Raw genomic sequence first — 17121 nt, forward strand, 5'->3', positions numbered from 1 at the left:
GGGGGTTATCACATAGGGTAGAGGCTAGAATTAGGGAAAATCTAAATTTCCTGCTAACTCTGAGTTCTGTGATCTGTGTAAAAATCACACTTTGCAGTGAGCCGTCATCCTGGGTGTGACCATGAGCCGATAAGCGGACTGTGGTGGGCAGTGCGGATGAGGACTCGTTTCTAGAAGCATCATGGACAGTGATGTCTTTGGGCTCCTCTGGGCTTATAGGTCTTGGTTCCTACACTAAGTGTCTTGTCAAGGCTTCTTTGCCTTTTAAGTTCCTAAATCATTTTTTTCAATCTTTTAAAAATGGTTTTTTATTCCTCTGTCTCAGGCTCTTGGCTGCCATTTTTGCTGTTCCGCCTGCTGACTTCTAGCAGGCCCCGTGGCTTTTTCATTGGTTGCTTTTGATCTGCTAGGAGAAGGGAAATCAGGAACAGTCCTACTAGAAACATATCCTGAGTGAGAGTCAGCAAGCTCTGAGGGATGGACAGAGGGACTGTGAGGAGCATATACCAAAGACTTGATGAGCTAACGTCTGGACGGGGGAATTTGCTCAAACGGCCTGGGACTCCAACTAGCCCTGCCCTTCTAAGTTAACGTTTGTCATGTCAGAAAATCTTCTGTCTTTACAATGCAATTCTGACACTGACTGCCTGGAGTTAGCACGGACCCCACAGGTGAAGAGCACTGACTCCAAGGAGACTATCTTCACTTCCAACACCAGCTGCAAGCTCCGGGGCTCTGAGGCCACCTGTGCTCCTGAGCAGCTCGCTGAAATATCCCGCTACCCCGTCAGGTTCGATAATTCTCTAGTAGGATTCACAGAACTCAGTGAAGCGCTCTACTTACGATTACAGTTTTACTATATAGGCTAAAAATTAGGACCAGACAAATGAAGAGATGCATAGGGCAAGGTCTGGGAGGGTCCCAAACGCAAAGCTTGTGTGTCCTCAGGATGCGTCACCCTCCCGGGACATACACGTCTGATTGCCAACCAAGGAGCTCACCTGAGCTTGGTATCTAGAGTTCTTGTTGGGGTTTCATTATATAGACATGATTGATTGAATCACAGGCCACATGATTACATTCACTCTCCAGCCCCCTCCCCTCTACTCTCAGGAGGTCAGAAGGTCCGGCTGTTATCACCATCTCAAAGCCCCAGCCCTCCACTGACCTAGTTGGTCTTTCCTGCATGGACAGGCCCCCTTCTGGAATTATGTAGGGGCCCACCATGAGTGACCTCATTAGCATAAACTTAGGTGTGCTCTGAGGGACCCACCATGAATAGCAAAGACAGTCCTATCGCTCAGGCAGTTCTAAGGGGTCAGAAGTTCCATCCCAGGACCCCACGTGGGACAAAGACCAGACAAACTCTTTATTACGCCACAGTCTTATTTGGATATATTTATCCAAGCTTACTCTTCGTTTGTTTTCAGGTGAGGGTGTTTCAGCAACTTTGGTTTGGTTTCAGACCATACCAATTCAGGTTGGGAAAAAAATCAGGAGGTGGGGTTTGGGAGAAGTAGATTAGGTATTTTTATCCCGGCATTTTCTTCATATTCGTCTGGATTGGAAGTCTAAGGGAGGTTTGGTGATTGGAGAACTCAAATAGAAATATCAGCTCCTTTTCTGATTTAAAACTTAATTCACAATTAAAGAGAAAACAAGACATTTCAGGCTCAAGTTCGTTCTTTATTGTAGTAATTTAAAGTCACAGTCCACATTAGAAATATTTGTTTGTTAACGGTGTGCGTGGGTTAGAGAGAGCTGTGTTTCTTAGGTAACTGCAAGCACATAACAGCTTAATAAATTTCCAAGTGTAATGAGTACATTTTTTTAAATTAAAAATATCAAGTATAATTATGGCTTTTTGCGCTGGCCTATGTGGGTCAGCAGTAATTGATGTTAAGAGAGATCACAAACTAGTTAGTGGGTGAAACGAGTTACACCCGGATCCCTTTCTCCTAGCACTGACTCAGAACGTTTATAGAAGGAAAGGCCATCCTAAGGGCCACCAAACAGGGTCCCAGATTCCTGAGGTGTAAGGGTGAGACACTGGACTCGGGCAGCTCATAATTGTGAAGTTGCAGATCCCTCCGTGGGAGAAATCACACAGTTGGATTTAGAACCTTTGTCATCAGTAAATCCCAGGAAGCACCTTTTCCTTCAGTAACTGCTTTTCAGAATTTATTTGCCTCAGTTGTGTTTCCATTTTATAGCCTTGCTCGTGTGTTATTTACTATTTCCCTGGGGTTTTAGTTACTGTTTTCGCCACACCTCCCTTTCAGTGCTTCTCCCAAATCTCCATTACCCAACGGAAGACAGACTGACGATCTAACCTCACACCGCCAGTAATGAGGCAGCCACGCGGTCTGAGAATACCGATGGGCATTTTAGCTGGTAGCTCCAAATGGCTAGTATCGGAAACTTTCGTATTAAAGCGTAGTTCCCGGGCCTTTTCCAGCTTACATGGCTTACCGCATTTCCATTAACAGCTTCTACTTGTAAAGACAAATTGTTGGCCAGGTTTTCTCAATTAAATACTATGCTGTGTAGACATTGGCTCTCCCCACCCAATTTAAGTTACAGTCATTAGTGGTTTCATACCGACCAGAGGGATTAAACCAAATTATGTTTGGAAAACAAACAACACTGTGAATGGTATTTTTTTTTAGGGGGGTAGTAGGTATTTGTGTTTGGGGCATATTTTATGTTCTCCATTTTCAAAACCTCATACACCAAGACTGTGCAACATAGGAAGGAGGCTAACCATCATCCTGATGTGCATTTGTTTTCTTTTTCTTCCTCTGTATCCAAGTGAACTGCCTCATTCTCCTCAGAACCTCCTGGCCAGCCTGAATTCTTCCCACAGCCACACCGTGATGCTCTCTTGGGTTCGACCCTTTGATGGAAACAGCCCAGTTCTTTATTACATTGTGGAGCTGTCCGAAAACAGTAAGTAGCAAAGCAAAGTTGTCACCATGGACGATAATCAGATTTCTCTCTGTGCCCTGAAGGTCCTTAACCTTTACTTCTGCCTTAGACCCAAAACAACTAGTAGAATCCTATGATTCTTTACGGAGTTTCAAATGAAAAACACAACTCTGGTTTCAGGAAAGATAAAAGGTGACATGGAGCCTGGGAGGGGGACAGATGAGAAGGAATAGTTGGAGGGCCTCCTCTGAGAGGCTGGATTTGGGGCTGAGGCCCCCAGGATGGTCATGCACACAGGGCTGCCCTGCAAGGGTACCCAGTTCAGCATCTTCTCCAGGGCGAACTTTGAAATGAGTTAACAATGCCTCCCCTTGGGGCTGATTTGAAAGTCAATGACAACAACAATGGTTAACATCTGGACGTTCTCTCTGGCACAGACATCATGCTAAGGATTCACTGGGCTCTTTTGTCACCTTCTCCGACCTCTCAGCAGTGGTTAGCACCATCCTTCATCAAACATTCTCCTTCTTGGCTTTCCTCCAGCCCCACTGGCCATTCTTCCCTCCTCCTCTCTGCTGACCGGATGACACGCTCCTCTGACTTCACTTCGTCACTCCTCTTTGCTCTCCCAGAATCTCTTCCAAGGAAATCCCATGTATCTCTGTGATTTCAAGTGGTATCTTTTCCCTGATCTTGACGTCTTTATCCAGACCTCCAGGATCGTTTGTGGAGCCCAATTACTTGACATCTCTATCTGGTGTCTCATAGACACCTTCAACTTCAATCCTTCAAACTGTGTCTTTGCACTCCTTTTAACCCTAACTCTGTTCTCACCTCATTGCCACAGCCATTCTAACCTCATTGTCACCACCCTCGAGGACTTCTGTGTTGCTCAGGCCAGGAGCCCAGGAGCAGTCCTCGGTTCCTTTTCCCCTCTCCCGACCCCACATCCCCTGCATCAGCAGTCCTTTCAGTTGGTGTTCCAGGATGTAGCTGGAGTCTGCTCCCCTCTCTCCGCCTCTCCAGACCACCGTTACCTCTCGCCAGGACAACTGCAGCAGCCTGGTCCTCTGCATCAACTTTTGTTCTCTTCCAAAGCGTTCTTACGTGAGCAGAAACAGTGATTTTCTTAAAATATAACTGGACTGCATCCTCCCCTGTATAAACTCTGCAGGGCTTAGAGCAAAACCCAACCTCCTGGTCCCTGTGCGGCCTCACCCTACCCAAGACACTTGGCTCTTTGCTTGCCATGTGCCCACCACACTGTTTCACGGTGGCTCCCTGATGGGCGAACTTCCCACCTCAGAGCCTGTGCGCTGGCCTGGAATGCTCCCAGGGTGAGGGCGTCATCCTTCATGATCACCCAGCAGCTCCTCGAAGAAGCTCTCCAGCGCGCCGCCTCAGTGTAAACTTTCACTCCCTAAGCCAGCGTTATTCCAGACCCTTCCCGGGGCCTCCCCAGGATGGAGCTAGCCAGGCCACAGGTAGTGGGCTTTTGTGACGGTCATTGTCATTGGGCCTGTAGCTTGTCTCATTGTGACATATGGCTTTTCCTCCTTATCTCTCCTTGACCCACATCCCCATCATGCCCAGGCAGAATTAATTTTTCCCTCCTCGAGGTTCCTATACCATTGTATATATTTCCCCTTAGTATTTAGTACTGGTCTAAATACTTGTCTTCCTTCGAGAGCATGAACCCCTGAAGGGCGGGCAGGGTCCACTTGTCAATGCTCGCTGTACCTCTGATGGCCAACAGAGTGCCTGGTACATACTGGACCACTCCGAAGGTGTTCACGTGCTGCATTTCACTGAGAGGGTGACTAAGAACATCGTTAGTCCCTCATTCACCTCTGGCTCTCCTAAATGGACCTATCTGGAGCTGGCTGAGATTCCCAGCTGTTTTTCCTTCAGAGCCTGTGATGTGGAAGAATCTAGAATATTATACACATTATTATTGCTCAAAGTATTATTATTACACAAAGAATCTAGAGTCGATAAGATGGTTATCTCAGGGCTGATCCTGATTTCAACCGTACAAAATAAGTCTGTGGCCTCTGCCAAAACAGTTCCTGCTACTATGGGATGGTTAGTTGCATGTCTTCCTGCCACGGCAAATAGGAAGACCAGACTGTCATCGGGGCCAATGATCTGGGTTGTGTTTTTATTAGGAACCAGTGCCCTTAAGAAGCAGCTGAACATGCTGGCTAATTATGGTCAGAAAGAATGGCTCAGCAGCAAGAACACTAAAATGGAAATTGTAGCTGGCTTACACTCAACGCTGCGCAAGTGGGCGATTCTAAATAACTCCATCCGATCGTCCATTCATCCAGCTACTTGGGACACCCTCTGCAGCCAGCTCCTCCTGGCAGGCTGATTTGGATGCCATTCTCCTGGAAACCGTGGATCCTGCAGGAGCCAAGATGGTGTGGTCTGGTGGTGGAGGCAGCACTTCGTAGCACCTGCCCTCACGACATGCCAGCTGTCACAAAAGGGCCTCTGCAGAGCTTTTATGGAGCAGAACTCTGGAGCTGAACTGAGCCTTTTCCATCCACTTGACTAGAGTCAAAACCATTCTGGGAGAGTACGTCTGGCCTCCCGCAGGCATCCTGTGGTTTGCCTCTGTGAAATTTAACAGTTCTCTTGTCGTCACACCTCTTTGGTGGGCCAGGGGCTCCTGAGGCCTGGTTCAAGGTTCAGGCCTGCGGGGCTGGGAGTGCTGAGGGGCAGGTCAGGTGGAAGGCAAGGTTGCCTGGGATTCCTGCATTCAGAGAACGCGAGATTCTTGATAGCAAGGACCCCAGAAACAGGTCGAGATTCTGTTGAATAGCAAACGCATTTGGCCCACTCTCTAAAACGTTTGTTGAGTTTGGTCAAGAATAATCTTTCTTTGAGATTATCGTCATCACAGGGTGGAAGACTGCCAGAAAAAGTTGTGAAAGACTTTGAAGTGGACCCAAAAACAGATCACTGGGTGTCTCATCCAGCAGCCTTCAGGGTTCTCCCATTCTGCAGGGGCCTGCAGTTTTTACTGGTTTTGAGCTATTTGACAGCTCTGTAGATTGTAGAAAATGCAAAGAATTCTTGTCCATGGTAATGCAATTAAGTTGTGTCCTAGACATAAATGATTATTGCAATTATTGGTTATTGCTTTGTAGATATTGACCAGTTTCGCATCTGTTTGTAAATTCAGTTTAACATTCCTGATTATTAACATGTGTGTGCTGTTTAAATTCTCTTTTGATGCAGTTGTAAGATCTCACTGCGTCCTTCTTTAATTAAGACGGTAACTAAAATCTTTAGCTCCTGGCCATTGTAATTTAGATGACAGCCATGATTTCATCTTTTAAAAATGTATCCTTTAACACTAGAAGTTTGGCCTCATAGAGTGTTAGAAATGCACACACTCATCTAATGCAACAGGTGCCACGAGCTCCCATGACAGCCCTGAAATCTGGGAGAGGCAGGCCTTATGTCTCAATCTCATCCTCAGACGGAGCCCCTGCGTGATTTCCATGAGTTGGACTCAGGCGTTTCACTGCTAGAATAGGATAATGGTGGTCTCTTACAGTCAGGAAAATTCTCTCTTTTTCCCATGAGGTTTTTTAAACCTTGGTACATGTCTCCTGGTAAGCACTTGCAGGAAACAAGCATACTTGTATAAAACATTCAGGGTATGTCATTGTATTTAGTTCCACTATTCATCTTTTAATAGATGTGAGTGCTCATAGTTACGATTTGCATTATACCTTAAAGTATTTAAATTTAATTAAAATATAAAATAACTTTGTAATTTTTTATTATTAAAGTTGTGTATACTCACTGATAAAAATTTAGGAATTACTTAAAGCACAAAGAATAAAAAGAATCACTACAATCCCTGTGTGTTGCAAGCCAGCCCTCCGCCCATGTCCTTGTTCCCTCTCCCCCCACCTCCTCCAGGACTTGGCTCCATCATTAATCCCTCTCTGCCCTCTGTCTTCAAGCTCTCCGTCTCTCCTCCTCCTTCTGCCTCAAAGGAGAATTATCTCCACCCAAGTCTCATTCATTCCGTCCGCTCTTCTCTACTGAAGCCATGTCGTCCTCGCTCCAAAGGACAGATCTAGTGAGCACTTCAGTCGTCACTCTCCCCAGCATGTCTGCGTTCCACTTTCTTGATCATTCCTCCACTCAGAACTCTGTTCCCTTGGCTTGGCTTCTGTCTCCGTCTTTATTCTTATGTCTTATTCTTTTATCTCTCAGACTGTTTTCTCTGACTCATCTGAGGTCTTCATTTCCAATCCTGCCCCTAACATGTTGGTATTCCTTGGTTTTTCCTGCCCAGTCCACTGGTCCTCTCATCCCACTTGCTTTCCCTCGTGATCTCATGTGCACCGTGGTTCGCCTCCCGTCCACATGCCACAACTCCCTAATGTGTGTTTCCACCCTAGACCTCTCCCCCGAAGCTCAGATTCATGTGATCACATGGCTTCTAGACAGCTAACCTGGATGTCCCATGGGTTCGCCAGACTCAAACTGTCAAAGTAAAACTCATCATCTTCCCCCCCAAAGTTGCTCCTTTTCCAAGTTAGAATCATGGAAGTCAATCTTGACTCCTCACCATTCCCCATCCGCAACAAATATGTCAGATAAGTTCTGTTGGTTTAACCTCATAAACTTATCTAATTCGTTGCCCTTCTCCGTTCCTGCAACCCCTGTCCCTTATCAAACTAATCCATCCACTTGGCCTCCTCACATCCACCCTCCATCGAGCCAGCAGTGGGGGCTCTCTAAAGTGCACATCTGACCACATGAACGCCTTCGCCTGCTTGAAGGCGCCCGGTGGGCTGGCAGTGAGCCTCGAGCTTGGGTTCCCTGGGTCACTTTTGGCTCCTCCACAGTGTGCTTGTGCTTCACACATAGCCCGGAGGCCAGTCCCTAGCCCGTCTTCTAACCAGGTCACTGGCCCTAATTCCTTCCTGGAGAGAAATTCTCATTGCTTAAAGAACAGATTCTAGGCTTATTAGCATGGTATACAGTGCCATTTATCACCTGACTGCCGCCTGCCTCTCCAGATTTATCTCCAGCCACTAGCTGCTTTGCTTTTCATGCTTCAGCAACAAGCCATTGCCCGCAGCTCCCTGAGCACACGAGATATCCAGTGCCACTGCACCTTCGCTCCGTGGTCTGCGGGTGCCCTCCTCATTCCTGCCCTTCCGTCTTTGGTCAGCTCCTTTGTAGCATCTCCTCTGTGTGCCGTCCTCAGTCCCCTCTGGGAGGCGCTGGCCCAGTCTCTCCTCCACTGGGCAGGTGCTGTCCCCAATCTCCTCCCCTAGGGGACACTGTCTCAGGTCCCCCTCTCTGGGAGGCGCTGGCCCAGTCTCCTGCTCCAGCATTCCCGGCAGCAGGGCTGAATTACCCAACAGGCAAAGGAAGCCCTCAGGGTGCCAGCAAAGGCAGGACACCAACACTAATGAAAATCTCCAGAAGGAAACGCTTATTAACTTCTCCTGCTCCAGGTTTGCAGAGATATTCCTCTGTGTTTTCATTCAGAAGATTTATGGTTCTGAGGTTCCGCTCAGGTCTCGCAGCTGTTTAACTCTGCATTTCTTTGATTACTAGTCCTGTTGAACACATTTGTCCAAGTTGGCTGGCTTTTCATACTTCCTCTGCGATGCTCTGTCAGTTTCCTTGCCCCTATTTTTCTTTCTATCAAGGCCTTAGGGTTTTTTCTGTCATTTGTGACAAGTATTTTTTCAATTTGGTTTTTACCCTTAATTTTTGTGTATTGCTTTTTGACATCTAGAAATGTTTGATGTTTATGTAGTTAAATCTATTGACATTTTCCTTTATAATTTCTTTCATTGCTTTTATGTTTGGATATTTCAACACTGTCAGGCATAAAATACATATTCTTATAAGTTTCATCTTGTTTTTAAAGCTTTAATTTTCGATACATTTAACTCTTAGTTTATCTGGACTTTAGATGTAAGCATTCTGACATGACTTTATTTTTCCCAAATGACTAAATGACCATTTTCCAAATTTCCAAATGACCCCCATTTTTCCAACACGATTTGTTAAATAATCTATTTATTTATGAACGTTTCCTTTTTCATATGTTAAAGGGACCTGTTTATATAAAAGTCTGTTTCGGGTTTATTCGGATCCATTGCGTCATCATCTGCTTTTCTGCCAGTTTTATAATATTTTAATTGTTTTAGTTCCAAATGTGTTTGAATAACTGATAAAGCAAGTCCCCTCATCTTTTCAGAATTTTGTTAGTTCTTGTCACCTGTTTATTCTTCCAGAAAAAAAAATTGGAATTATTTTGTTAGGTTTCAAAAATAGTCCCATTGATTTTTTAATGATATTAAACCTATAGGTTTTATGAGAACTGACTTCTTGGTAATTCTGTCTTTCTGTTCAGAAAATAATACGCTTCTGCATTTCTTCAGCTCTTTCTTTCCATTGTTTAGTGAAGTTTGCAGGTTTATGCCCATAGGTTCTATACTTTTTTGTTAAAGTTGTCCTCAGATTTTGTCTTATTGCTACTGTGATTAGAATTTCTTTCCATTTCATCTTCTAACTATTTATTTACTGTTGGGCTGTCAGAAAGCTATTGATGTTGAGGTGTTCGTTCTCCACTTAGCCACTTGCCATATTCTCTTATTATTCTAATGATTTTTCAGTTGGTCCTCTTAATTTTCAAGGTCGACAATCATATCTTCTCCAAATAATAGAAATTTATTGTTTTCTTTCTGTTTTTTTAATCTTGTTGGGTTGGTCAGAATAATTTAAAAAAATAATTAGCATAGTAGTATCTCTTGTTTAATCTCTGATCTCAATGGAATGTCTACTAGGGTTTTACTGTTTTGTATGATATTAAGTTTTTTGTTGTTTATTGAGATATAATTTGCATATAATGAAATGTAGAGATCTGAAGTGAGTTTTGACAAATATATATACACCATGTAGCTCACACCCCAAACAAGATACAAACATTTGCAACGTGCCAGAAAGCTCCCTTGTGTCTCTTTCCAGTCACTCGTCCTCCTTCAAAGGCAGGCACTCTTCTGACTTCCGTCTCCTTGATTAGTGTTGCCTGTTCTTGAACTCTGTGTAAATGAACACAATATTGATTTGAAAGGACGGTTTTTCATCATGTAATGCATTCCTCCCATTCCTGGTTCTTAGGATTTTTTATATACGTGTAGGGAAATTTCTTCTTTCTAAGTAAATTATTCTTAGAATAACTAAAAATTCCATTTAGCACTACCCTACAATTTATGCAGGAGAACTCAATATGTGACTATCCCACAGGTTCGCAGCTCTGACATGAACTCCTGTGGTCCTGCCCACTGGGCGTCTTCAGAGCGCATGCTCTGAGGGACGTGGTCACCGTCATGACTCAAAGTTCCCGAGCCTCAAGCTTGAAATCAGTGTATTTTCCCTTAACTTAGAAAGAAACACTGTCTTCCATATGTTAAGTTAATACCACACTTCATCTTTTCTAAAGACGTCCCAGAAGAAATGTTAAGTTGGGAGGACATTTCTGTATCTTGCGCATCTCTCACTGTCTCTCATGTGTAGACATCATCCAGTAGGTCTGTCTCTGGTACGGAGAGAATGCCAGTTTCTCGCGAGTGACCTGGCGGCTTCCTTTGAAGCTCTACCATCCAATGTGTTGCTTTGATCCCTTGGCTGCCAGGAAACCCAAAGATGAACTGAGTACTTAACTCAAGTACCTAAGTCATGCCTGGTGCTTAGAACATCTCTCTGTTTTCTTCTCCTTAATGATTTTGGATTTGTTCATTTTTTAATTTTCGTTTTATCCTCCATTTTGATGTATATTTTCGCTTTAGAAGATCTTTAAGTCCTCTTTAAAAGTAGGAGAGCTCTCTCTCGTTCTCTTCCACACACACAGAGGGATGGAATGGTGCCAGACCAAAATCTCCAACGACAGAGAGCCGTACAAAGTCATTGAGCAATGTCGTGGAAAGCAGGTTGAACCCGGCAGGTTGACCTGGCAAACAGACCTGGTGGTGGTGTGCAGGCAGCTCTTCTCCTAGTGTGAGGTTCCGAGGCAGGGGATAGAGCAGGCGCCAAGGGCCTTGCGCAGGAAGGTTGGTTTTTCTGAATAGATGATTGAATTTCCCCTGAAGGTAGTGGGCCAAAGACGGCTGGCAACCCCAGGCCTGGGCTTGGGGACAGGAAGCCCACTGAGAGGCACTGGGCTGGGCAGATCGTCCATTAGCCTGACTGGAGCATGCTGAGTTTGAGATGATGTTTTGAGGTTCAGATAACAATATCCCACAGGCAGCTTGTCTTTCCTCAAGCGTGGAACATTCTAGCGCCCACAGATTTCTGGAGCAGGGCTTCTTGTGTCAGCGGCTGGTCCAAGAGTCGCTTTTGGAGAACATTCTCCGAGGCCCGGTGCCCCCTGACTCCCTCCCTGGCATCTTCGGGGGAGGTGGGTAAGTCCCTCTTCCTTCACAAAGAGAAGCTCTGAGCTGCGTGGCTGCTCTTTCTCCCACCGTCACAGGTGTCTGTTCACATACAGAGCCCATCGGCTGTCTTGCACACAGCTCTCCGAGAGCTCGTCTGCCCTCGTGTGACAGCTGCTCCTGACTGTCACTGCGCAATATGCTGAACATCTTCATCCCCGCTTGCTATTCTGTGCTGAAAAGCCGACGGGCTTTGTGCTGGTTTGCTTGCCAAAGTGGCAAAGAGACTTTGTTCTTTAGGCTGCAGATCGTTCTGATGCTGTCTTTGAAATGTATCTCACACAGGTATTTTCTGAGAGTCTCGGAGTCGTTAGGAAGTATTTTGCGTTTTAGCTCATTTTTCTTTGGGCTTTGGCATATTGAGCCTCACATTAATAGCGTTTGCTTCCATTTTAAAATCCATCCCGGAAGACAGCGTGTGTCACAGATAGTTACTAACCTTTGTTATACTGCTGTGTCATAGTCCCAGGGAGGGGCTGAAGTGGAGGGTTTTGGGGTCCTCTCCCCCTTAGCTCCCTGCCTTCAGGCAAGACGAAGAGGTAGGCAGGGAGCCCAAGGAACCCAAGCGCCCGCATCCCCTGCTGGTCCCCACCTTCTGGAGGGCCCTTCCCAAGCATGTCCCAGAGACTGGCGGAACTTCCTACACAGGAAGGCCCATCGTGACCACTCAGTGCAGGGTATAGAGCAGTCCCCAAGGCGTGTCTCCCCTAAGGCCATGTCAGCGTCCGTGCAGAGAGGGCCACCTGCTTCCACCCCTTCACCTGCCAGCCAAGGTTAGACCTGTCCCCAGCCTGCCTTGTGGGGTTCAGCACCACCATCCTGATGTGTCTCCTGCTCGAAGCCGAGTTCCCCATGCTTCTGAATTTGTCTGATCCCCGTTTCCAACCTCTCTGGCCTCTTGCCACTTCTCTGAAGCAAATGGTTTCCCTAGTTCAGAGGCCTACCCTTCCCAGGGGTGTGTGTCCCCTTGGGGGCCCAAGCCTAGGGCACTTTTGGGGTCTTCCCACAGCTCAGGAGGCCCCAGTCCCTTAGATGTGAACGGCTTAATGTCCCAAAGCCTGTTCTTGACATCACTTTGGCCCTGTTACTTGTTAGCAGGGAGTTCCATTCATTTCCTAAATGCTCAGCTCTTTCCTTCTTAACTTTGATGGCAAAACTTGGTGCATTTCAACTCTAACCCTGCAGATTTCTGTTCTTCCTCTAAAGACATGTTCAGCAGACAAAGCCTTTCCAATGAAGGCTATCCAACCGTATCTTAACTGTCTACTCTGTGGGATATTGTCTTAGGTAGAAAATTCCCATCCACTTCCTGCTCCTTCTCCCAGTCCAATGACCTTCTCCAACTGGTGTCTCTTTCCCTCTCAGGCATCCTTAGCAGCTTGTGGCCCATCCCCCCTGCGACCGCAATCTTATCTCCCAGGGTTGCCATTAGCAGGTCTGAGTCACAATATTCTTTCAAAATTGTGTTTCGATTCACTCATTTTACATATGTTTAATGCCTTCATAGAGTCCCATCCATCCGGAAGACCTCATGGTCTTCTTTCAAGAGTATGGTCTATTCTAAAAATGTTCTGTCTACCAGCTCAAGCTTGAAATTCTGTGGTGCCACTACAAATTCTATTCCTCTCATCCTTTTAATAATTTTTTAACCAGAATCCTGAAGAAGAATCTTATTTAACCTTTGCAGACCTAGTTCTTATCTATGCCTCTCTTTTAACATCTGGATGAGATTTGAATAAGCCAAGGGAAGCTATTCCTCAGCTCCAGTGTGCTTGCTCTCGGTTCTCAGAGGCAGCCTGGAGTGGGCAAACAGCCCGGAGTGGGAGTTAATCCCATAGCTTCACCCTAAATGCTTTAACTATGTGGAGGTTGAAAGCATTTGTTGTCTAGGCTTGGAAACTGTGTGTCTCTGCTCATGTAGTGGCAGTAACTTAAGGGCGTTATTCGTCCCAACACACTCATTTCAACAACTCATTGAGCTGAACCCTGAAACATAGGTCAAAGTCTCTGGAAAACTTGAAAATAATTACACAAAGCACTTGAAAAATCATGAGAATGGTTAAAAAAACAACTGTAGAATGGACTTATGCTTGTTTTGTTTCATTCTTTCCTCGTACTCTTTATTATCAAAATTTTTCTTAATGAACTTGTATTACTTTTTAGTGATACACATGTATATATAATTTACCTTTTTCTATTACTTTATGCATATACTGTTCTCAGGGTGGATCCAGGTTCTGTATAGCTTATGTAATTTTGGAACTGTTGTTAAGAAAAATTGTTCAAAACTGAAAGGACCCATGCCGGGATCTTGGGCAGGGCCAGTCCTGATGACGGCCTGGAGCTCAAAGTCCCTCTGCCCATCCTTCTTCGGGGCTGAAGTTAGCCTCCTAGCATGAGGGCATTCGGTGACTGCTCTTTGCAGCCCGTGGAGGTCCCAGCCCTTTGTTCCACCCCAAAGGCAGCTGGTCCTCAAACGCTGAGAGAGTCAGTGAGCCAATCCTGGGACAGCCCATCCTCCAGAGCGCCAGCATCAGGAATAATCAGAGTGGCTTTAATCCTGCCTCTCCAACAGCTCTCAGAGCCCAGCTATTGTGTGCTCATGCACACATGTGAACTCACACACACAACCCCGTTCTCTTCGTTTGCAGAACACACAGAACCTTCCAGTGCAGGTCGCACTCCATGTTCCACAACTTGGCCCCTCCTCCCTGGTCCACACCAACCCATTAACTGACAGGGCTTTTTTTCTCTTACTATACTTCTTATTTTAGAGCAGTTTTAGGTTTGCAGAATTATCGTAAAGATAGAGAATTCCCATAAAGCCATACCCAGTTTTCCCCTATTAACATCTTGCATTAGTGTAGTATATTTGTCACAACTCACGAAGCAACATTGGCATATTATTATTAACTAAAGTCCGTGCTTTATTCAGATTTCCTCAGTCCTTTGTGAATGTCTTTTTTCTGTCCCAGGATCCCATCCGGGACACCACATTGCATTTAGTTTGTCGTGTCTCCTTATGTTCCTCTTGGTGGGACAATTTCTTGGACTTTCCTGTTTGTGATGACTTTGATGGTTTTGAGGAGTGCTGATCAGGTATTTTGTAGGATGTCGCACAACTGAGATTTGCTGGATGTTTTTTTGATGATTAGACTCGGGTTACAGGGTTTTGGAAGGAAGATCACAGAGGTAAAGTGCTGTTCCCACCACTTCATATCAAGGGTGCTTACCATCAACATGACTCACTGCTGTTGGTGCTGGCGAAGCCTTCTAAACATTGGGAAATTCAGCTTCATTTGTGTGTGGGGCTAGACTCTTAGGGGCACCTGTCTGGAGTGTGCAGGATCATCCTAAGAAACCAGAGCACCCACATTCGGTGTCTAGACAGACAGCCTGGTGTGGGGAAAGAGAGTCTGGTGAGTGTGACGGTGCTGAGACCCTTGAAGGCATTGATCCAAGAGAATAGTTCCACTTCTGGACATACCAAGCCTTGAACTTCCTAGCTTTAACACTAATTATGACTACTCATGAGGACTCAAAAGAACAAAGTTGCGTTTCTCCGGAGTTTCTACCCAGGTGGAAAGATCAGCCCGTAATCTTTGACTCAATCCCTCTGTGCCTTCTTTTCCCATATGAAAATGAGGATAGTCACATCTGCCTCCAGGTTTTTGTGAAGGTTAAATGTGAACATATAAAGCCATTAACAGTGCCGGGGACATGGTGGGGGCTTTCGCTGAACAAGTATTTCTTGAGTTCCTGCTATGTGTTGGACACTCCTCTAGATGCCGAGGATCTGACTGTGGATAAAATAGATTCGACAGGAGTTTATCTCGTGCGTGGCTATTTAAATGGGCAGCCTTTATTATTATTACCTGATGTTTATATTTCAGGAGACGCAAAGTGCAGACTGTTGTAGCCCAAACAGCGGTGGACGTAGAATTAGAAAAATAATAAATCTGCATCTTAATTCTTCTGCTTAACTTCCTCTTTAACCTGGGGGAAGTTGTTGCTTTAATGAGAGAATGTTCATTCTCATTCGTATAAACAACACAAGTAAAGCATCCGTGAAATCACATTTTTCACTCACCAAACGTACAATTTGAGACACTTATCGTGCTCATTGCTGGCAATGTTGTCACAAAATATCACTTTCTAAAAACTTTTCATTATGGAAAGTTCTAACTATAAACAAAGGGACAGAGTATTGCCGTATTAGGTTTCAATTACCCTTAACATTTCACCATATTTGTTTCATCAATCCCTCACTTTTTTGCTCGGATATTTTAAAGAAAATCTCAGCTATTGTTTGATTTCATCCTTAATTGACTGAGTAAACAGCTCAAGAAAGGGACTGCACACTTAACAAAATTAATGGTAATCCTTAATATCATCTTATATTCAGTCCATGTTTCAATGTCCCTGATTGTTTTTTAAAAAATTACTTTTCACAGTTGATGTTTGAATCAGGATCCAAACAAGGTCCATCGTTGCCCTGGTTGTTTCGTCTCTTACGTCTCGTCATTATCAAGAGTCCCCACCTCCTTTCGCTCTGTTCTTGGCTGGTGCCGAAACCAGGGCATTGTCCTGTCGAATGCTCCCAGCCCTAGACTGCTTCCGCGTGGTGTCATATAATTTGTTCCTGCGTCGTCTTTATTACCCAGAGATGAGAATGGATTCGCGTTGAGCTTTTGGTTGTGTTCTCTTGAATTGCACGTGCATGAGTGTCCGTGCTTCCTGGGTGTTGTGGGTACTTCCTGCTGCATCTCACAAGGAGACACTGGGGGCCCCGCTGCTCTGCTTTCAGTGACGTCCGAACCATCCCCCAGTCCAGAAAGGGACAGCCTGTCAGGTGGGGGAGAAGTCATTTATACTTCCTGAGTCTTGGTGTCCTGTCTGTCAGAGGAGAGAGAAGATCTCCTCCCCACAAGGACTCAAGAGGTTACAGGTGTGAAAGCACTTCCAGACTGTGGACTACCATACAAGCGTTAGGTACTCATAATAACAGTGGTCCTTTGGAAATTAAGGAAATTTTCTTTGAAAAAGTATTTTCCTTCCTCAGTTACCTTTAACTGAGAAAATGGTAATGCCCTTTTTTATTGGAAAGAGCTTCTAGTACATTTGCAAAGCTTGAAAACCATGAGCTTTTTAACCAACGACAGAGCACAGGAGTGACTAAGTCCTCGTGAGAGAACGATTAGTGATGCCCGGCTGTATAGCAGAGGTTTGTGCGATAGCCCGATTGGGGAAGACTAAAATGCCTTCGTCTTTTAGATCAGAGGAGCGAGAGGCTTCGCTGAAGGGGAGGAAAAAAGCTATTGAAACTTTTATGGGATGGTTTGCTTTATCAAAAGATTCTGCCACATTCCAGCCCCAAGACAAGCATCGCTAGTACTCTTTTGTGAGGACTGGGAAAAGAATCTTTTAAAGGGATTTTGCTTATTGATTGTCAGGAACAGGCTTGCTTTTTAAATTTTAACAGTTCTCAGCAAGCTGGCAATTCCGAAGCTTGTGAATGAGCAAATCCTTCCCAAACCACTTTTTTTTTTTGGTACAAATCAGAGTGCCCACGAGATGGATCGGGTTCATTTGTATTAGTTTTCAGTCTAATCTCTCTTCCTGCCAGATCTTTTATCTTCTAGTAGGAGAGGAGAAAGAATAAATAAAGGATTCCAGAGACGCACCTGCAGGACTGAGCAGAGCCCCACGG

General features: G+C 45.1%; 1 protein-coding gene across 1 annotated transcript in view; it reads left to right on the forward strand.

Annotated features, from left to right (window-relative positions):
* SDK1 (sidekick cell adhesion molecule 1) overlaps nucleotides 1-17121 on the forward strand; it is a 625710-nt gene that overhangs the window by 398038 nt on the left and 210551 nt on the right. The window contains exon 14 of the mRNA XM_046666514.1: nucleotides 2813-2949. Coding sequence (XP_046522470.1) covers nucleotides 2813-2949 — 137 coding nt within the window. The remainder of the gene's footprint in view (nucleotides 1-2812; nucleotides 2950-17121) is intronic.

The sequence above is a fragment of the Equus quagga genome, chromosome 7, assembly GCF_021613505.1.
Source record: "Equus quagga isolate Etosha38 chromosome 7, UCLA_HA_Equagga_1.0, whole genome shotgun sequence".
Classification (NCBI taxonomy): Eukaryota; Metazoa; Chordata; class Mammalia; order Perissodactyla; family Equidae; genus Equus; species Equus quagga.